Genomic DNA, 23,413 nt, shown 5'->3' with positions numbered 1-23,413 from the left:
GACTAAATGAAATTCATTTGCTATTGCAGTTCCGCTCTGCTATTAAGGCAGGCATTAGGGAAGCTGTGCCAGCTCAGGGGGAATGTAAACAGGCTAACAGACACACACTCTTACAGAGTCAACAGCAGCTGAATGCGACCATCGGGTCATCATTTGCCAGAAGGGAAAGCTAATGTTTCTACTTCCCAGTCAGCACATGGCAGGTAGCCACGGACCGGTCAAAATGAAGCTGGTAGACACACAGGGAGGACCTGTGGATTCTTTCAAGGAAGAGTCATTTTCAACGCTCTCACTCCAGACAACTTGCAAAAAGATGATTGAGTTTGTGGAAGCATTTCAAAAGCTTCCTTAAAATAAGCAGTGACTGAAGCAGCTCTGAACAATTTCCTTCATGGAGATCAGAGAAATCTTCAGCAACCTTTGCGGGGAGGGAGTTTCCTCAGTAGCGCTGCTCAAAGCCACAGTGTATCTTTACATAGCCATAAGTTTTCTACAAGCCTTGGTTTAAAGTTTTCCCTTAGGTAGATGTACATTTGTTAGCTATAGAGCCATTCATAGGCTATCAAGTGAACATCAATCGATTAGGTGGCACGTTTCTTACCTGGTTTGAAGTTTGGAGTTGCGGAACCTAGTGACTTTAGGCTTGACTTCTAAATTGAGGGTCACTGTGTTATTTTCCACATGCTCAGCATCTATCCAGTTTTACCTTTGCCTTCTCAGAAAATGTTCTTGATGATTCATTTTGGGTAGGCTAGTTACGGAAGAGCAGAAGTAGTGTGTCTGAAGACATGCAGCTGGTGATGCTGTGATTAGTGTTCAGATACAACCTGTGTGCAAAGCCCATGAGTGTTTCACCGCAAGGTACTGTTAGAATACATCTGATTGGCTGCACTGGCCATGCTTTTTTTTCCCCCCAATGCTTAACTGTGCTCTGTCTATTAGTCCTACACACTTTATTATTTTAAATATAATCTTTGTATTTTACCAAGACTTTTACCACAGTTACTCTTGCTAATCCAGTCAAAGTATCAAACATGTTCTCCTCTCCTTGCTTTCCCCTTCCCATTGTCCTGTCTCTCCATAATTACATGCACTGAGCTTGCAGCCTGTGATGGGCATTTCAGAGACAACAACGTGTGTTCCGTCACAATAAGCACTTTGTTTCATACCATTTCCTAATGCGTTTGAGGTACTTTTTAGTTAGAGATAAGCCTATATCCATTGAGCCAGCGACTGCTCTTAGTGTATGGAAAGTTTAAAGTTAGGTGTCTGCGTGGTGGCACCCATCTCCCGGCCTTTACATGCTGGGCACGACTTCTGCTCCATGTGCCTGTGGTGAGGAAGGTAGCAATGGTGAAATGTTCCTGACCTCTCCTCTGCTTCTGTATTGCATCTTTTCTGAATTTCTTTGGCAAACGCCAAGAGGTAGCTATTCATTTAAAGTCATGTAGCTCTTTAAATGACTTGAGAGAACCTTGAGAGTGCACAGAATCTTAAAATAAGAGGGGCAAATAGTGAAGGGTAAACGTGAGAAAATTAAATCCTGTAAGGATAAGCTGCTTAGATCAACTGCGCAATGGCCAATGATTGCAAACTACTAAGTAATAGTATGAATGCAAATCTATTTAGAAATGTAGTTTTCAAAGACTGGTATCCATATACCTTTATTCCCTCTCAGATAAAAAGTGGTAACAGGCCCTGGTTATATATTTGTAGGTTAAGATGAATCTTAACAACTCAAATGATAGAAGTGACTATTTGAATTTTATTTCAATGTGGAAATAATATAGTTGTACTTCTAGATTAAGCAATACATGGACTTATGCCAAAATAAGTGACTATTTTTTTTAAAAATATTTTCTTTAGATTGTCATAACTTGGGTTTTTATAACTTTAGAGCTTGGAAGCGACAAAGTTGCTCAAAATGATTGGATCCATGAAGATGTCATAGAAACAGTGTTCAAGTAGATGGGGATTTTTATTAGTTGATGCTTACTGATTTAAGAGTTATTTCAAATTAAGCAAAAATCCAAACGATTTCAGGGCATCTCCCAGGTAACACCTCTTGAAATATCGTAGAGTTTCAGGTTCTGAAAGCATGGACTGAAAGCCTAACAGAACAATTAGAGGTTTTCCTTTTTAAGAATTAAAATATTGTAATTCCATAAACTGTGTGTGTGTGTGTGTGTGTGTGTGTGTGTGTGTGTGTGTGTGTGTGTGATTCAAAGTACTTGGGAAGAACTCTGAGAAACAACTGTCTTGTTCTGTGGAGGGTATACAAGCATGCATCTGTGCTAAGACCTGAGGGCTAAGGATAAAGGCAGGGGCTGGGGGAGCTTAGTGGGCAGGGGCAGAGCAGTGGCTACCGAGGCCCCTGTGGGGAGCAGAGAACTTTAAAGACACGAAAATGTTAATAAACAGAGCAAATCTAGTGACATTTAGAAGCCCCTGGTGGCTAGGAGCAGCACACATGTAAATCATAGGGAGCTGGTACCAGGTACAGCTGAGATGGGCTGTAGGTGCTGGGATGGGGTTAGGGGCAGATAGTCCTGAATATCACGCACATGATTGGCAGTCTGTAGTTTTTAAGCAGAGGAGTGATGCCATCCAGCTCATCTTTAGCGTATATCCCTGGTATCAGTATGTGCTCTTAGTTGCTTTGGGGCCTTTTGCTCAGCAGAATGGACAAAGATGCCTGACTACGCCACTATGGACCAAGGGGGCTCTGTTTATAGATTTTTAATGACAGAAGAGAAAATAGAAGAGATTCTTTAATACTCTCAAGGTGCCTTTAGCTCTAAATGTGTCTATTGTAAATAAAATTGTAGCAGTCTGGGTGTCTTTACTGCAGATTTGATAGCAAAAATATAGCCATCTAGCTAAATTGACACCAAGAAATAGCATGCTGGCCTAAGACATTTTGTGGAGACAAGTGAGCACCTGGAGACCTTGTTGGAAGGTACAATAGTAGTACATGTTTGGTATGCTCTTGGATTTTTCTAGCCTCAGATAAAACAGTTCCATAGACAGCAGGGCATGATGGTACATACTTGTAGTCCCAGGTACTCAGAGGCCGAGGGGGGTGGATTTCAAATTTGAGTCTAGTCTGTGCAACATAGGGAGATTTCCCACCACTAACAACGTTGTACTACCAGCTAATTTATGTATGGATTTGGTTAGAACGGCTGCTTGAGATGGAGTTAGTGAGGTTTGGATGAGTTGACTTGGAGATGACGTATATGCTTTACTTTGCCATCATGTGTTTGTTTCGGAACGTAGGTCCTCAAAGGTCAGTACTTTCCAGTGTTGTTCTATCCACGTATTTGTTTGTAACAGAAGTGCATTTCTTTAAAATCGTGTTGAAATTCATGTGGTTTACTTCAATCGCTTCCTGCTGTCATCTAGACCAGTGCTTCCCAACCTTCCCAATGCTGTGACCCTTTCGGTACCGTTCCTCATGTTGTAGGGACAGCCAACCATAACATTATTTTGTTCATAACTGTAATTTTGCTACTGTTGTGAATAATAATATAAATATTTAATATGCAGGATATCCGATGCGTGACCCCAAAGGGGTCATGGCTCATAGGTTGAGAACCACTGATTTAGACTGAATGGTTTCTATTTTGGGAACTTGAGATTTAATGATTTTGCCGTTCACACATGATTTCCCTCCTTTGTACTCCAACCATGACTGCCAGTCAAGAATTGTTTTCCTTTTTTATTGCTATTATTATCCTAGTATGTGTGTATGCATGGTGTGTGTGTGTGTGTGTGTGTGTGTGTGTGTGTGTGCTCACACTTGCTAGGGTGTGAATGAGGATGTCACAGAACAACCTTGGACTTTGGTTTCCCCTTCTATTTGCATGGGTGCTGGGGCTGACGTGCCTTTACCCAGTGAGCCATTTCAGCAGCCCAAGAGTTCTGTTCATGTAGCTGCTTCTTTGCCTTTCTACTGTATGGAAGGGTTTTCTTTTCTGTGTGAGATACCTGAATGAAAAGGCAGTTGGCAATGAAAGTGTGAGTAACACTCTAAGTGAAGCTCCATGGCTGCAGAATGGCCATTCTAAGGACATAGAAGGTCACTGAGATGTATAGGGGTTTAGGATTGGGCAAGTGTGTGAGGGACTACCTTAATTTGTCTGTGTGATATATTGGTGAGTTTATTATAATACAGTGGTTTCATTTTATTTATTTTAAAGAAAACATTTTTTACTCAGGGAGATAACATTATTTACTTAAATAGGTTAAAATTATGAAAGAACAACTTGTCCACTCATTATATATGTACACACACACACACACACACACACACACACACACACATTTGCTTATGTGTATTTAGGAAAATAGAAGCTTTCTTGCAATACTGAGGATTTAACCCAGGGCTTCATGAATGCTAAGCGAATGTGCTATGACTAAGTTTTTTGGTTTTTTTTTAACTTTCTAACATGCGCGTGTGTGTTCGTGTGCGTGTGTGTGCTCGAGCGCGCGCATACAAAGTAAATTGGATAGATTAACTAAAAAAAAAGGTTAAATAATGTGAGAACTTGTTCTCATGGTTGTAAGGTTTTGAAGTTATTAGCAGTTTGAGTTTTGTACTTTAGTGTTTTTCCTGTTGAATAGTATGTCTTTAGCCTTCCAGTTTCATCTCTTATTAGAGCTATTGTCATGGTGATGCCTGCCGCTCTCATGCTTGGAAAGGGTTGGCACATTTGGTTGAGTCTGCATGAGGTCATGCTCTGGGCTGTCATGTCTAGCCTTGCTTGTGTATGTTGCTTAGGTGATGTCTAAGGCCACTTTCCATTTGTGTGTTCATGCACAGGTTATGTGAACAGGGGTTCTCCCACTCTGATGAATAGCCCAATAATCTGTAGCCATTGCCTCTTCAGGAAGAGCCTGTAAATTATTTGGGATCTGTCTATGCTTGTAGACTTGAGCTGACCTAGTTTACAAGGGAACAGAAGCTGTATAACACAGTGACCTCTCTAGCGTGTCCAGCTGTTTTATTGCCTGAACCTTAATGTCTTCCCTTTCATGATATAGGTCATTGCCCCACCCCTACCCCAGGAACTTAAAGCACTCAGCCAGATCCCCAGAGTCAGGCAGGACTCATCAAGAGATGCAAACATTGATGTGAGGCTCACCAACAGCCTTGATAAAGACATCTTCTCAGCAAAGACCAGTCAAAACAAAATTGCAAAGGGAGTAGGTGACATGAAGCATGCATGTAAGAGCACAGCATGCCAATATTTACCTGAGCTTGGATTTCTGCCCATTTCATGTGGTTACAGGACTGCAAGGTTGCTCCTTCAGCCACCCTCGTTCTTTCCAAAACTAGATTAAACGCATTCTGTTGGTGATTGCTCAAAGGAAGGACATTCAGTGTTGCCCTTTCTTTGAAAACTTTATAGGACCACATTAGACCTGACTGATGCGCCTGTAGAATGTCCCCCTCCTGTCTCTGCTGCCACTCTGTGTTGAGTGCCATCTAAACAGAGGCTGTGTGTGTGTATATGTGTGTTTTAAGCAGCAAGTATTCTTGGGCTGTTAGCATTTCAGCCCCTGTGAATTCCTAACACAAGGGCAAACCATTCCATTATCTTGTACAAATATTTGGCCCTGGAATTCTCTTATTTACTAACTATAAGTAATATAATATTTTTAAACCCGCAGTCTCCGAGGGAGGAAAAATAAACAACTGACATAAAGATACTGAGCACTGAAACCTCACAGAGCTCAGTATTTGACAGAGCAGAGACTGGAGTTTATCATTGATCATTTAGGGAACGCAGGCCTTTCATCAAACTCTTTGCTTGTTCAAAGAGTTGTTCTGAAGCGGGGAGAAAAAGTCAAAGGGTCTCTGTTTTTAAAATATTAAAATGTCCAGTAAGACATGTTGTATTTTGAAACTGTCTTTATTTGGGAGAATTTGTGTGAATTTCCTAGATACACAATTCAGGTTTTTGTGGTTTAAAGTTACGTGGAATTTTATGTATGAAATAAAATCTAACTGGTTGGTTATAAATTGAGAGGTGAGTATACTTAAATAATTTTTATAGTGTTTATCACTTGTAGTGAGATATCCCCAATCACTTTTACTTTTTTTTTTTTTTTTAAATCAGGAAGCATTTTCGTTCAGTTGGTGATACTTGGCAAATTACTTCTTATTTTCTCACAAAATATATGTAAACATTACAATGTTGCTTTATTGGAGAAAACTTCTTTTCCAATTGGTATTATGGGAGAACCTGGATGGATAACAACTACCTTATTTTTTGATGTTGCATGTAGGGGTTCGGTTTTTGTTCGTAGTCTATACCACAAAGTTCTTACTATAGAATTGAATGCAATAGTGTTAAATTTTACACAGAGCACATTTTCACTGAGAGACACTACTGTAATTAAAATATTCATTTTCTACACTTCTCAATATCCTACTAGGTTTAGCATGCTCAAAACACTGGTTTTCTTGGCAAAGATTAGTTTTGTTAATTCCATTAGATAGACAAAAGTTAAAAAAAATATTTAGGAAGTAAGTTTCCCCAGTAATGAAAATTAATTAAAATATTTCATTAAAAATACATATTGCCTTCTTAGAAAGATTTTTAAAAAATATCGTTAGTAGTAAAGATTAAAAAAAAGAAATAAAATCACTTTCTTTTGTCAGTTTACTGAGCTCTGGGCCCTCATCTGTCTAGTCCTTCCTCATAAAAAATGTAACATGTAAGTAAAAATGAATTAATTTTATTGTCAGAAGGAAGCTAATCTGACCAAAGTTGAAGCTATAAAGTAAAGACAATATGGAGCTTCTTTCTGATCGGACTAGTTAGAGAGGTGATAGGGCAATTAAGGTTGTGCCTTAAACTAGCCAGAGTGTGACAAAGGAAAAAGGGAATTTTTTTTGGTCATTTTAAAAAATATGTATTGGTAGGTTTTTATTTTGCAACTGGAAAGATGAAAGATGGAATACAGGTTTTGGGGAATCACACACACACACACACACACACACACACACACACACACACACACACCATATGTATGAAAATAAAAAGATCCAGAATGGAGAGGAATGCTGTGAAATACTGTTATCTTGAACATTACAGCATGGATGGAGAGGGACCATCTATTAGATACTGTTATCTTGAACATCCCAGCATGGTTGGAGAGGGACCATCATGGAGTAGTTAGCAGGCAGAAGGGGGTAGGTGGGAATGACCAAATTTCTATGTGTATGGGATTTTCAAAGAATAAGTTGAAAATATTGTTTAATTGAAAACAAATGATAGCCTTATAATTTTTGAGTAGTAAATTGTATTAATACATGTAGATAATATATGATTTGTATGTGTATACACACATTCATGTGCATCTATATATACATATTTGTGTATACACATGCTAAATTTTTTTTATTTTTGCATCAACTTTGGTGTATACGATTTGATTATACCCATATGTAGATATATTTCATCAGTAAAGAAATTCATCTCAGAATAAAGTTACCTTCATGATAGCATCTTAAGCTTCATGATTTTGTTATTGAAACAAGCTATTGTAGAAGATAATCTGACTCCTGCTAGTTTCAGTAGAATGTGCATATGGCTTTAAGAAACAATGATTTCCAGTCAAGGTCAAGGCCGTAAATCACATGTAAGCACATACTTTGTGTGTTTTACTAAACTACCCCTAATTTGAACTACTGAAGGTGTATTAACAAAAGGAAGATAGTAACCTGAGCATTTTGGTAAAGTTTCTGAATGCCACTCAAAGTATTTGACTCTAATTACCCCGAAATACACTTCATGTGCTTACAGTTTCCAGTACTTTGGAATGACTTCTTTTTAGAATTAATTCTTCAGTATAAAGCACACCTAAAGTCCTCTGGTTTCTGCATCTTTTCTCCTGCCCCCCCAAGGCTGCAGGGAGAGATATCTGCTTTAAATTTTTGTCCTCCCTTCTACGAGAGAGCGCTCCATGGATGTAATTTAAAGAGTTAATTTAGTGCTAAAAGCCTTATGAAATATAGAAGTCCTTCACCCCTGCCATTTCCTACTTCCAAAGGCAACTGCTATCAATTGTGCTGCTGCAGATTCCTGTGTCATTTGCCTCCATATCTCTAAATCACATTTTTATGTAAGGTTTCTCATTCTCCCAGGCTTAGTTTTAAGTACCGTACGTTAACCTCAGTAAATGATGAACGCCTGGTCCTTTCTTGCCCACTATTGCTACTTCTCCTCTCCTTAACCCAGAGGTATCACAGCTTTGGTTAGTTCAGAGTTTTCAAGATTAGAACTATGAAAAAACTCTACTTGCAACCAGGCCACATGAAATAGTGCATTTATGCTTTATTTCTGAAATAATGTCATATTGAAATTAATAACTTAGTTTCTTATTATAATCTTACATAATTGTAATTCCTTCTGGGATCATTTTTCTTCACCTATTGAAATGTATGGAACCATCTAGTTTTTCAGATCTCAGGCTGTGCTAAGCCTGTTCCTGTTTAGGAGCTATTCATCAGATATTCATCAGATCATCTTTTACCATTCTGTCAATTCATGCACGGCCTCTTATTTTAAATACATTTAGGATTTTACCTCACTTTTTGTTTATCCTCTCATTTCCATGATGAGTTCCTGGAAAAGAACAAACACATAATTCTTTGTGTGTGTGTGTGTGTGTGTGACTGGAAATGGCTTTTTAATGCTGCTCACACATTGATTTTGGAGGGTAAAGAGTTACAGCTTGGAAATAATCTTTTTGCCAGAATTTTGAAGAGTCTTTTCTGCTGCCCTTTAGCTTAACATATTATTGTTTGATTGAGTTTTGAAATGCTGCAGAAAAAGTGTGTAGACTTGACCTTCAGATCTGCTGTCTCCTTGTGGAAGACGATCTTAGTAGCTCTGTGGCCTCATCTTCTTTCTGGTGGAGACAGGGTAGTCACCAAGCTCCATGGCATTGGGGAGGGCACAGTAAAGGGTCCAGCGTTTCCTTAAATGGGTTTTTCAGAACCAGCCACCTGGAAGTGGATAAAGCTTCTAGTACTCAATGAAGTTGCTCTGAGATTTTCTCTCTACCCATTTATGCTTTAGTCTCTTCAGGATCATGAATAGATTTACCACTCTTCTTTCTACCTTCCTCAGGACGCCTGCTGCTGTGTCATTTCATGTTTTGTTTTCTCTGGGATGATACCTTTGTTATTATTTTAGTCACATGTTAAGAGACAGAACAGACAGACAGGCATGTGCTTGATCTGTTTACATTAGGGTGGAATCTTAGTGAAGGAGATATCAGGGAAGCTGATCATTTCTGTAAATAATTGCCTCTGTAGTAAATTTGAGGATTTGCTATTGCTATACTCTTTAAAAGGGATTGGCTATGAACACCCACATTTCTACTGAGGGACGCATTCACCAAGGACTTAAATATACCTGGTCTTTACCCTTGCCATTTTCCAGTCTTAAAAAGAAGATGCCACATCTTTCCCTTCCTCTTCAAAAACATCCAGTGGAAAGAGGCTTGTAGTTGATGCCATGCTTCTATGCTGTGGGCAAACCTAGTTATTTTTAAATAACAAACGTGTTGATTTCAGTGCACTACAAAAAGAAGTTGACTTATTCACCTTTCACACCATCCTGCTGTAGTTTTCGAACACAGACATTTTGAAAAGTTCCAGATGTAGTCTTTCCAGACAGGTATTTTACTAATGATTTTTAATAAATAATCTTTGGGATTATATTCTGTTGTGGGAATGACAGTCATAGTCTCAGAAGCTTGAGCATTGTTTGACCTGGCCATCCTCTAGCCATAATAATTCAACAACAGTGCTGTATTGGCCATGTGCCTGGAGGTGAGCCTAGTTATTTTAAACATAATGTGTGTCCCAATAGAGTCTATTACATGATTAAGAATGGATACCATTATTTTAGGGAGTGGTCAGAATGCAAGGGTACAATATGTCATTGAATCCTGAGTATGGTACTGCTAAGCAATTCTCATTTTATGAAATAGGAAACAGCCTTACTGGTTTGTGGAAGACCATCAAGCTATTAGTTAAATTATTCAGAACCTGAAGCTAGGCCTATTATGTCAAGGCCCATATTTTTCTATTACCATAACAATTTCAAAAAAGGCAGCAGTGCAACTCTACATGTGTGTTGCATGTCCTATTATTACTAGATGCTTTTTCAAAATTATAGTGTTTTGAGGGTAAAACTTGTATGTATAATGCAATTTTCAGCTTATTTAGAATAGAGGGTCTTAACTATTTTAAGGAACCTTACACTGAACAATTTTACAAAGTAAGTAAAATGGTGATGAAAATAATTACACTTGAGTTTCCCTACAGAACCATGCAATTTCTTATTCTTAGTTCTTTGAAATGCTTAGTTGCTAGTAGCCCTGGAAGATGGGGAGGGGCACAGTGCCCCCCCTTACCTGTGTAAATGATCTTAAATGTTTCCAGGCACACTGGATTATCAGAGTGTAGTCTACAAAAACAGGCGAACGTAAATCAGAGAGGCAGTATTTAAAACACAAATATATAGGCAGATATCAAGGGAGTCCCATGTTAACAAGAGACTCAAGGTTCAAATGAGAAAGGAGGAACCTAAGAAAATGCTGAAACTGGCCGTTCGAGTTTGCAAACTGATTATTATTTCCGCTAACATTTACTGAGTATGCGCTGTGTGACAGGTACTGCTTAGGCACTGGGTATAAAATGATGTTTAAAAATAAGATCTTGCCAGCTGGAACTGATGGCCTAGCTACTGACAGACACAGTAATTTGTGGAGAAGGCAGGCAACTGGTTTAAGCCTCTGAGGCCTAAAATACAGAAGACAGGGAGACCCAGAAACATAGAGGAAAGGAGGAGAGTCCAGCGGTCGGGAGCCAAAGAAAGTGCCAGAATAAATGGTACCCCATGGAAGACAATGAAGGCTGTGCTGGAGGGAAGAAAGGGACAATCAGTATTGCACTAGGTTTCATAAAGTAATACAGAGAAGCATTTGTAACACATTTCAAATTTCCTGGAGCACTAGGTTGGATACCAAATCTCCCTTGACAACTGCTTCACTTTTAATCTTCATTGTATTATACAGATGAGCCAACTGACAGCAGGGCAGTTAAAAGAACAGTCCCAAACCACTGCTATTTGGAGCTGGCTTTGAACTTCAGTTTTCTAGCTCCAGATTCAGAACTTCCCATGTTCTAGAAGGAAGGCACATAGGAGGGGACAGGCAGAGTTGCTGTGTAAGCAGGCAGGTTCAGGTAAGCTCATCAAACATACTGCATGCACCTCATTCCTTAGCTAGACAAACATTACCATCATGCATCCAGATGCTTTAAATTCAGCTCCTCAGTGAAAATAGTGATTGAATGGTCCTCTGCACAATGACTGGTAGGGTACTGACTAAATGACTCAGATCTCCCCAGAAAGAAAAGCAAAGGGAAAATACAGCTGGCTTATGTGCTGGAAGGATGGACTTGTCATGCGGAATCTTCCCAGAGTGGATTTGACATTTTGAGTGTTCCTGGAGTTAGTTGACTGATGTTTCAGGTTAAAGCAATAGTAACAGTGTAGGATAATAGACAGGACCATGTAGCATCCTTCATAAAAATGTTTACTTGAATTAAATCATACATTTAATTTACTTTAAGGAAGCGTGATAATGTAATAAGGAATATTTTCAACCTCAAGGGCAAGTAAGTCAGTCCCTTGAGTGTTAATGGGATCAAGACCCACTGATTATTTCGCGTGGGATAGCATCAGGTGAAACCACTGGAATTTCCCAGAGTTGAAAGAATGGCCAGGTCATATGGAATTTATCCTGTCATGTGGTCAACAGTCAGTTTTGAGTTTGGGGATGAGAGCATGTCTGATGTATGTACTTTACATCCCATATCTGTGGATGTTTAAGTAATGATAACGGAAGTTCACTGTCATGATTCTTTTAAGAATGCAGGGCTAGAGAGAGGGCTCAGCTGGTAAGAGCACATGCTGTCCTTGAAGAGGACCAAGGGTTCAGTTCTCTGCACTGGGTGACTCACAACTACCTATAACTCCTATTCCAGAGGAACTTGCACACTCTTCAGATGGCCTCCATGGGTACCTGCATACACCCAGGCACATACATACACAAAATCATAAAAATATAAATAAACTAGACATGATAGCACACTTGTTGGTATAGGCCTGTAGCTTGAGTGGATAGGCCTGTCCGTTTTCCACGTATTGCACATATTGCATACATCTGCCTGTGGTCAGGTCCTGTATCCTTTTCCATACTCACCAGTGACTCCAGGAGGCATGGAATGAGGATGGTAACTCAGCCAGGACTTCAGAGGTTTTAATCTCAGTCCAGAAATGTTTGTGGCTATCACCAAGGTAGAGTCAGGGCAACTCCCTTTCCAGCCAGCACACGTAGTTATCACCTGGTCCGTGTTATCTGTAGTGTTATCTTGTTTTTTTGCAGGAACTGCTTCGGCTTTTAATGTGAGCGGACATCAGTTTTTTGGTTTTTTTTGTTTGTTTGTTTTTTAACGTATTTTTAATATTGATTCTTTGGAAATTTCACATCATGCACCCCAAAACCATCTCTGTATCTCCCCAGTACCCCATGTCTGCCCCTCACCCTTGCAGTGTCCTCCCAAAGGTAAACCAAAGAAGAAACAATAAAAGTAAGATAAAGGTTCTAATAATAGTAACAATAAAAATACAAAGAATGTCAGTTTCAATTAAAAATCAGAGGGACAACAACAACAAACCAAACAAGCAAACAAACAAAACAACAACAAAAGGAAAAAAACCAAGAATTTGGGTTAAGGCTTTGTGAAGTTATCTCATAGTGCAATTTTTCCCTGGAGTATAACTGCCTCCTAATAGCTCTCTTTCCTAATAGCTCTCTCTCTCTCTCTCTCTCTCTCTCTCTCTCTCTCAATTAAAGGCAAGTCATTGGTTAAGCAGAAAAATCCTAAACACTTGACATTTTTGTATTATCATAGTAAACATAGTTTTCATGTTGAAATATTTCTTAAATATTAAAGAGAGTGCTTAGAGAGACTGACGGGGTAACCTAGTTCACCAGATTTCTTTTAGCCGACCTTTCAAAGCAGAAGTTTTTCAGCACATTCCTAGAAGTAACGCTTAGAGATGAGATCCGAGTCTTGAAGCCACCCATGTCTGCATCTGTGTTACATACAATGGGAATAGAAGTGCCTGGTGAACTGGGAGCTCCTTAGCAAATCCTACTTCATCTTTTGAACCAATTACTGTTTCTAAGTTGTGCTACTTAGAGATTAAGCAGTTGTATTTTTTGTTTGTTTGAATGCAAGAAATATGAAGAAAGCAAGTTAAAACTACTAGCAATGGTTTCTATTTTTAAGTCAAGAGGACTATTTCACAGAAATAGTAGGCAAATGTAATTTTCTACATCTTTGTTTGCTCTTCTCATTTTGACAAACTTTGAAGAAAGACTCTAAAAAATGTCAAGCTTGAAAGTCAACAGTCCTGTGCCAGTATACTCCTTTATTGTCCTCCCCTCCTATCCTAGTTTAGCCATCATTTTTGTAAATTTTGTGACCTTGCTTTATCTGGAGGCTGCTCTCTGTAAATAAAACAGCTAGAAATGTTTTCATTGTGTGCATCAGATGATGCCACCCATTAATGATTCCATCACACTTAGAATAAAATGCAAATCCTTTGCCCAGCCTGCTGTACCTCAAAACTGGTATCTGCTCTATCGACCTGGCCACATCTATACTCTGGTTACTTTGAGTTTGCTTACCACTCTCATCCACTAAGTGGCTTTGTGCTTGGTGCTTCCTCCTCTGAGACTTCTTTTTGTCTGGAATCCTAACAGAATTGTTTCCTCCTCCTGCTCTTAAAGATCGCCTTTGTTAAGAAGTTCTTTCCAGCCCATGGCATTGGCAACCATTATCAGTCCATCCTGCTTTCTTTTTACTTGTTATTCTGTGTAACAAGGATTTGTCAAGCACTAACTATGTGATAAAGAACACATCTGGGTGTCTGCTCTTCATAGAGCTGTGATTGCAAGGAAGGAGGTAATTGAAGGTACCGCCACCATCCAGTTTGATCACCAAATCTCATACTTCATAGTAAATAGAAGACCTGCGTGCTCAGTGGTGTTCTGTTCCTGCTGGGATCAGTGCAGAGAACATCTAGGAGGCCCATTCTTCCTCCAGTTTTCACTCCTTGCTTCTGTAGAGGTCACCTCCACCAATGGGGCGTGGTAAGGATGAGCACACAGAGCGATGCTGCAAAGGACTAGTTCACCAAATTTACCAGGCACAATTCTAAAAGTCACATGACCTACCTTTTGTGGGACCATCCTGTTTCAGAAGGTTCTTGACCAAATTATGAACTTGAAAAGTAGGGTGCTATCCAAAAGTTACTCTGTTTCTAATAAGAGAATGGTTTCCCTCAGGCACCTGAGCTCTGAAGTACCGCTTTTAATGGAATGTGTTTCTAGATTTTGTAAATAAAATACACAAGTTCATCGTCCTCCCACAAGAACTCCATCTCTTCCTCTGCTTTGGGGAGACACATCTTCCTCTCCTTATCTATGTATCCAGGTGGCCCAATGTCCTTTTGTTAAATTGTTGGAAGGTCTTGTTTCCCACTTGTTTGCAAGGCCACCACCTAAATTCAGGTCAGACCTGTGTTGGCTGTCTTCTAAGATTTTTCAACTCATCCTTCAGCCCTTCCCTTTCAAATTGATTGCCATCCCGCCATTATTTAATCCATTCATGTCTTTCTCTTATTCAAAAACACACAGAGATGCTACCTTATTACCTATATGATGTGTTTAAATTCTGTTAGTGGGTCATCTGGTGTCCCCATGATCTGGCTTCAATCTGCCTTTCAACTCTGTTCTCGCTTTTCTTTCTTCTGGCTGTGTTTGTGTTCCTACTCGCTGTGTGGGGCCACCCACCTGCCTCTGTGTATTTGTTTATGTCATTTTCATCTGCCCAAACTTCTCTCTTCCCTTTGTGGCAGATCTGCTCCCTGTTCAGGATCCTGCATATTCTCTACTTCACAGAAATAACGACTCCTTATTTGTATTTCTGTTTTCAATACTGCCCTCAACATTGTGACCTCTTTGCCTCTGCATGCCTCCTGAAACCTCCTCCCACAGGAGAAACTTACTGTTCACTTCCAATTAGCGTGAGTGTGTAGTAGAGATTTTTCATTTCCATCTTCTTTTTTTCCAAATGCAAAGGAGCCTTCCTCCTCCTTACCCAAAAGAAATTGAAAATGCGCCATGGGGAAAGCACTGAACTTGCAGACCTCACTTCATTCTTTGTGAGAAGAACTAGGTGGATTTTCTCAGAGAACTCAGTTCAGTTTTATTAAATACCATCATGTAAGTTCTTAGCTCAAGGAAATGATTGATATTTATAAAAGATTTACCCTAACAGCTGACTAATGACAAAACAAAGGCCCACTTAGGTGAGTCCTCATGGTTACCAGTAGCTGGCCCGGGCTTGGGGAAAGTATTTCCATGTGCTCCCTGGAAAGGAGTGTGTGTATTCTTGTTATAGGTCAACACAACCCTGATGCCTCAGATAGCTTCATGCTAACATTCCCTTTGTCTTTCTGCAGTACTTTGGAACTTTACTCGTCATCTTCTGTGTAGAACTGGCTTGTGGTGTGTGGACATATGAGCAGGAGGTTATGGTGAGTTCCCAGTGGGGCAGAATCATGGTGTGGGAAACTGGAGAGTGACTGTGCTATGTTGTTGTTACTTCACAAGATCACATGACATGGTATGGCTGAACATTCCTCACACTTCTGAAAAATCAATGCATACATACATACGTACATACAAACATACATATTTTTTTCCTCCCCTGTGGCTAAAGCACATTTCCAAGTGATAATTTAAAATCTTTATCTTGGGGTACTGTGATACATTGTTAATTCTGTAGATTGCTTAAACAGGGACATCATGGATTGGAACTAGTCTGAGACCATCACACCGGCTTCCCGAGTTAATAATGAGGAAGATGAGCATGTGTTTGTTGGAGAGTACTAGACCTCCTCCTTCAAGCCCATTCTTGCTGACCTCAGCAGAAAGCAGGAAGGAAGCCAGCATCTCCTGATTGAGGCAAGCTAAACCAAGCTGCCCTTTAAGAAGAGTTGCTGTGTGCTCACTGTGGTGTAAAAACTCTCACAGCTTGAGATTTGGCTGCTTGAAAACAGAAGTTCAGCATTTCCCCTCCATTTCAGCCATGGAAACCCCCAGGGAAAAACCTTCATAGCCTCCTTAGAGTGAACGAGGAGTTTTTCCAACCTTTTTCACCTGGTGCTTTGTCACTTGCATCATCCCCCCACCCTCACCCCCCACCCCTGGCCCTTGCATAATTTCAGTGGTGAAATGAGTACAGTTGTTCCCAGCGAGGAATGGCGTTGCTGTGTATGCCTGTGAATGCTGGCTCGTGCCATGCCTCATAGCATACTTCTGTTTCCGCAACGTGGTGCTTTGCGATGTGTTGGCCAAGGCTTAAAGGTGATTCTTAGTCACATGTGTTCCTTTGTTCCAGTCCAGATGTGCTCAGTTAGAATGGAGGGAAGAGACAGGGCCTGGGCACCGGACCAGTTCCTGGTGAATTTTAAACATCTAAAAATTCAAGACCTCCTAAGAGGGGTGGTAGTTTTGTATTTGTTTCAGAGATAAGCAGGACATTAGGCATTTGTGTAACAACATTGATGTCATTTCCGTTGTCAGGACAGTTATTACAGGTCCTGTGGTGAATCTGTAGTGTGCTAAGACTATGGATACTCAGTGGCTACTGCAGACTAATGCCGAAGTTGACCTGTGCAGGCCACTGTGCTAGCAGTCATTGCTCTGTGAAGACACTCATGCTTCCGCATATGAGGACTCATGGGAAGAAGACAGAATCTATGGAAAGTTGAAGGCTCAGGGTCTGTCCTAACTAATTTAATATACAATTGAGAACGTATGGGGGGAAACAACCTCCCATAAAATGGGAGCTCACATTTTCATGTTATCCCTAGAAACGTTTACACCAGGAAAAAGGAAAAAGTAGTAGGGCCCAGAGTGTTGTTTCGGCTATAAGGAGATTTACCCTGTTTTCAGAAATAGCCTTCATCCCCGACATGCGAACAGCAGAAGAATAGATCTTATAAATAAGTCTTAATTCTTTTAACCCCCACTTTTGGGCTCTATTTGATTTGGTAATTGAAAATTACTGTTTTGAAATGAGTATCATTCTATGGATTCATTTATTTATTTAATTTAGAGACAGGATCTTATTTCACAGCCCAAGCTAGCATAAAACTCACTGTGTAATGCAGGCTGTCTTCACATTCATGGCAATCCTCCTGTCTCAACCCTTTAAGTGCAATAGTTCTTGCCACGAGGCAGCACACCCCATTAGTTCTATGGATTTTTCCAGCTGGATTGCGAAGTCAGTGTCCTCCTGATATGATGAATCTCCAAAGCTGGGGTGAGTTGATTCAGCGTGTTTGAGGGGGGTGCTTTCTCCATGCTCAGAAACACGGGGACACAAAGCAACTCCATTTACTCAGATGCCGCCCTCTAAGCAGGGACCCAATGGCCTCAGGTCCTGGGGCACTAAGTGAACACACACTGCCAGCCATTTGAGTCAGGGGCACATGTCATTGACTGTTTTGCTTGTGTAAATCTTCCCCATTACATCACCACCGGGAGAGAGGCAGGAAGGGCTGCTTGAAAGTGAAATGTGGAGAGCAGCCTTGCACAAAAAGAAAAGTCGGCTTTGCAATTTTTATTGCTTCTGTACTAATAACAGTGTAAAAGAAAAGTGTCATTAAAGTTTATTGTCTGCCAACTTTCACAGAATCCAACCTTTACATAGAATGGGCTTTTGTGCTCCAAGCGGTTTCACGCAAGCAAGTTGTTCACTGTGTGTTGTACTTTATGGCCAGACCCCAGTGTTCGGTGCCAGATCCTCAATGGCCCTCTGTTCTCTTGCCACATTTGGTTTCAGATTGATGGTGACCACAGTGAAGAAACAACCAGTGCTTATTTTGGAAAGCAAAAATTTAGAAAAAACTTACTCTGTTAGCTAAGTCAGGAGACTTGACATGTGTCTCCTCACCCATTAGTTTTATTGTCTCCATGTGCTCAGCTCCTATCAATCCTCCAGTTAAAATCTGTCGATAATGCTGCTTCAGATGATATACTTCCCGAGAATTTATTTCACTTCCATTCACGGTATGCCCTAATGCATATGAGATAATAATTTTTAGCCGGTGGCTTGACCTTTGTCTAGTTTTCTGAACTTTATTAAACCACAAGAATAGAACGGATTCCCAACCAACTTGCTGTTCTTTGTATTAAATGCTTCCAAGTGGTTTTTAAAAACGACTAGAAAAGAAATAAAACTGAAGGATTTCTGTGGCTAGGGAATTTTAAACTTACTTCTACTGATATTACTCCCCCGCTTTCCCGACACCCCCCCCCCCAGGTAGCTCTGTCTATTCTTGAACTTGCTTTGTAGACCAAGTTGGCCTTGAACTTACAGAGACCCACCTGTCTCTGCCTCTCAGCTGTTATTACTATTTTTAAATTTAATTTTCATTAAAAATGGCATGCGCATATCTGTGCCCTGTGTGCATGTGTGTGAACATTGTCTGCAGGTGCACATACCCGTGCTGAAATGCTGAGGTCAGAGGGTAACTGGTGTCTTCCTCCACCCAGCTCTGCTTTGTCCCTTTGGGACAGCATCTCTCACCGAATCTGGAGACTGGCATTTTCTGCTAGGTTGGTACCCTTAAACTCCAGGGATCCTTTGCTCTCTGTCCTTCCCCCCCCCACCTCCTGAAGTGCTGGGTTACAGGCACACGTGGCCATAGCCAGCCTTTTCTATATGCTGGGGATTTGAGCTTAGGTCCTAATGCTGTGCAGCATGCACTCTTATACACAGAGCCATCATTCTAGCCTGATAGTACTGTTTTTAATAAGATTTCAAAATTACCCTGGTTTTAGGTTTGAGGGGGTCAAATGACCCTTTCTCAGAGGTCGCCTAAGATCATTGGAAAACACAGACATTTACATCATCATTCATAACAGTAGCAACATTACAGTCATGAAGTAGCAATGAAAATATTATCGTGGGGATCATTACAGCACGAGAAACTGTATTAAAGTGTCACAGCATTAGGGAGGTTGAGAACCACTGTTTTAGAGGCTTATATGCACCTGCTTTTTCTATGTCTTCGTTCTTGATCCCCACACCAATTTCTTGAATGGCAGGCGTGTTGGTGTGAGCTTAATTTAGGCTCTAAGCAAGTATAAATTAAAATGGTATGTGTGAGCTTTAACACACTCTGTATACATGTGGTGTTGTGTTGTCAGTGTGCTCTAGGTTGTAGATTTATGTATGTGAGTGAGCCTTTGTCTGTGGTATTGTGTTGCCAGGATGGTGAAGGTTGTAGATTTATATATGTGAGCAAGCCTTTGCCTGGCTGGTTGGAGTTATATGTTGATACTTTGTTCTGTTTTGTTTCTTATCTCTAGGTGCCAGTACAGTGGTCAGATATGGTTACTTTGAAAGCCAGAATGACAAATTATGGTTTACCCAGGTATAGATGGCTTACACATGCTTGGAATTTTTTTCAGAGAGAGGTAAGTGCTGCCATTCCTGGGGGTAGAAAGTGCAGAATAAGTGGCAAATTGTCAAAACAGGTGTCCAAACTTTGGTTTTGATCATATTCTTCAGTGAAAACTGAAGCCTGGTGTATTTTTTTAACCCCTGCAATGCCGCAAATCATCCCTGCTTGTCTTTCCATCTCATTTACACTTTCCATCTTCATTCCTTCTTGTCCACACATGCTTATTTAGAAGTTGTTTTGCCCAACTGCTCTGAAGTTTCTTTTCATGAGTTATTTGATAAATAGCCAAAGTGTTACGTAGGCATTTCTCTTTCACTGTCACTTTGCTACTTTTAGAGTCACCGGTGTTTTAAACATTATTTCAACACTTTAAAAGCTTGCTTCCATTTGTTGTGAATGTCATTAGTTGTGAACATCATTGCCAGCCTGGTTACTAAGTTATCATTTTTTTTTCTAGTCAGGATGTCTTTAGTTCAAATCCTAGCTCTGCCACTTACAATCATTTCACTGAATTCCCTAGGCCTCAGTTTCCCCACTTGTCACATAGGAACAGCACAGGTATTCACCTCGTGGGGTGCCAAGCAGAGTGAAGACAAGTGAGTCAACCACATCATCGGCCTTATCTCACTTAGCCTCTCCTGCCATTACGAAGTATACCTTCCTTCCAAATCTTCTACATTTCATCCATCTGAAGTGGGAACTGATTTCTAGATGCCTAAAAGCCAGTGACTGGAGATTACTCATTGATCTTGCTTTAAACCAGCTCTCCTGAGCATTTTCCTGGTGAGCCGAGTGACAATGCTTTCCTTTCTCTTGCTCTGGACCATGAGGCATATGAGAACGAGTGTCTTACTGGACGGCCATCCCTGTCTATGCCCGTGGCAGAGATTCAAGTCTAGGACAATCTCCAAACCTGGCTTCGGATCACAACTGTTGAGATGGTGACATTATCAGTGTCGCACAGATTTCCTGTTATTTCATCGTTTCCTGACTTTGTTTGTTGCACCAATAGTGTAAAAACGGTGCAACGAGGAAGACACACAAAACGCTGGGGCATTTATAGTAAGCTGGGTTTGGGGGCTGCCCTGGGTGGAGCCCTGGAGTCTTCATTTCCAGGAACTGATGAAACAGATTGCCATAAACCAGATCGAGAAACAGTGAGCTGCTTCTCCTCCTTACAGGGCTCTGCCTCCGTGAACAGTTTACAAGCACTGCGAATGTTACATGCTAGTTTCTCTTGGCATGTTCTCTCTTGCTTCACAATGCTAGTTTGCACAAAAGGTGTGGTGAATACTGCCAAACACTTGGACGACTTTCAAACTCTTTATATTAACCTCACAGAACTGCCACAGTTAAGTGTCACAAACAGGGTCCCTTAGGCCAAGTGTTTGTTCACTATTGTAGAGGTTAAAAGTTCAAGATTGGCAATACTGATGTCTTTTGAAGCCTCTCCCCCTGAATGGTCTTCTCCCATGTCTTCTTGTTGTCTTGACTTTATCTGTTCTGTGTTTAATTTTCCTCTTCCTATAAGGGTGTTATTTATACCTAATTATGGCCCTTGATGATGGCCTTATTGGAAATCAGTCACTCCTAATGACTCTTTCATCATAAACTGTCCCATTCTGTGCCACCAGGGCTAGGATTTTTAACATGTAAGTTTAGATGGAGAGAGACAACTCAGCCTAGGATGACTTTCTTCCCCAACAAATCATGGACCAGAAAATCACGTGGTCAGGTTTCAGCCCTTGAAGCCCCTCAGTCACTGGAACCATGTGCATGTGACAACTGAATGGAACCCACATAATTCTTAGTAACCCCATTATAAAAATGTATTTATTTTAGCATGGTACTGGTTGTGTACTTTGGAATCGCTGATGTTGCCATACACTGACCTGTGATTTTGGAAAGTAACTTCGCCCATGAAGGGCCTCAGTTTATTTACATGCAAAATAGTGATTCTACTGTGTTTTCTACAGCTTGATGTAATATCAACTCGTAGTGAAACAGTCTTGGCAGGTAGTGGCAGAACACAGGAGTGTACTGGGGTAATATTGAGTTCACCTTGAGGAGGTTCAGGAAGCTTCCATACACTCTCCTCTGTTGGATAGGCAAGACAACCACAGAGAAGAGGGTAGTGGTTCCTTAACAATGTTGGCACTGCACACGGCATGTTTAAGTTATCTGGAAAAGCCGCCACTGTGGAAGGCTTCATTTCCTGACAAAGCCAGATAAATGGCCCACTCTACTGAGGCTGGAGGAAGAGGGCTCAGGGCTCTGAGATCTGCTCTGGGATGTCAGCCCCACAAGGTTTTGTGTGGCTAGGAACTGAGGGAAAAGGCTTTTCTCTGGGTAAAATGTGATGTCAAACTGTGATAGTTTACAGCATTTAGAAAGGGGAGTCTTTTAACCATGTCCTTTATTTTCAGGCTCCCCAATGCTTTGCATCAGTGTGTGACATCAGATTAGACAGTCTGTGACATTTGTGTTAAATTTGTAGCTTAGGATGTGCCTTTGTTGTGATGGTTGTGGTACACCCATGGTTTTAAAACAATACGGAAAATATTTTTACATTTTCCCACAACTTGGTATTAGTGGCTCCCAGTGATTATCATTCAAAGTGCTTTTCAGATGTTTTTCTTTTTCCTTTTAAAATCATAAGCTCTTTAAAGCATAAGCTGTTTAGGCACAGCGAGTGAAAACATACCTAGTACATTGAACATTTTCCTCGCTTGCCGTTGCATGAGGAATTCAGAGTTCTTCCAAGTTTTGGTTAAGCTTTGAAATGGCGCTGGATTGTGATATTTTATGATTCAGTCTTAATTCAAGCACAGATTGGCCTCCTGGGCTATGTAATTTGCACAGCCATAACTCTCGGCAGGGTTCTCCATGACTGCCCATATTCCTTCCTTCTCACTGTGTAAAAGAGAACTTCTCTTTTATCCAAGGACAAAGCTCTCCTCACCACAGTTACTTCTTCTCAGTCCAGCCTGCACCTGCCTTCAAGCAGTGTTTCTAAGCCTTCATCACAGTTTTTAATACTCTGTGGTGAAGTACAACAACAGCCACAAAAAGTAGTCTGTTTGGCCATGGTATAGAGAAAGACACGCTCACTTTAAGTCCAACTACATTCAAACCAGGAACACCATCATTTTTTTCCTGAGTTTATAATGATGCAACATGATGGTATATCAAGAACTCCACCCTATTGGGTGATACTAAGTTGGACAAATTATTTACAAAATTTTTGCCTTGGTTAAGGACAAAGACTGGCTAGTGACCTCTGTGATGTGAGCTTTGGTCATCAAGTCTGTCCATAGAATTTTTGAAAACTTTTATTACAGTAGTTGTCTTTGTTGAGTAGTTATGCTAGTGAATGGACAATAAATAAAATGCTTAGCTACTTTCTAACTAGAAACTAGTTAGTTTCACTAACTAGAAGTTAGTGAAAATACAAGTTCATCTATTGAATTTGTAAGTATGTGTGTGAAATCTGCCATTGCTGTGATCATCCACAGAGGATCCTAGAGGTGGAGAATGAGACACGGGCTTGCTTTTAGGTGGGGTGGGTGATGCTGTTCAGAATGGTTCCATTATGGGATGGTTACTTGGATATTCCCTTAAGATGGGTCTGTTGTCAAGATAGAATACACACATAGCTTTTGCTGATAAGTGAGTTTCACACTGAGTACAAACATTTAAGTAATCTACTATGACATCTCTCAAGTTAAACAAAAACTATATTGTGTGATTTCTAAGTGTGGCGGGTAACT

At 40.5% G+C, this 23,413-nt stretch overlaps 1 protein-coding gene across 1 annotated transcript in view; it reads left to right on the top strand.

Annotated features, from left to right (window-relative positions):
- Positions 1–23,413, top strand: part of Tspan12 (tetraspanin 12) — a 62,244-nt gene that overhangs the window by 19,137 nt on the left and 19,694 nt on the right. The window contains exons 5-6 of the mRNA XM_051175733.1: positions 15,627–15,701; positions 19,549–19,656. Coding sequence (XP_051031690.1) covers positions 15,627–15,701; positions 19,549–19,656 — 183 coding nt within the window. The remainder of the gene's footprint in view (positions 1–15,626; positions 15,702–19,548; positions 19,657–23,413) is intronic.

Source organism: Phodopus roborovskii, unplaced genomic scaffold (assembly GCF_943737965.1).
Source record: "Phodopus roborovskii unplaced genomic scaffold, PHOROB, whole genome shotgun sequence".
NCBI classification, from domain to species: domain Eukaryota; kingdom Metazoa; phylum Chordata; class Mammalia; order Rodentia; family Cricetidae; genus Phodopus; species Phodopus roborovskii.
The sequence above is the reverse complement of the archived record's forward strand: the minus strand, read 5'-3'. Positions and strand labels throughout refer to the sequence as shown.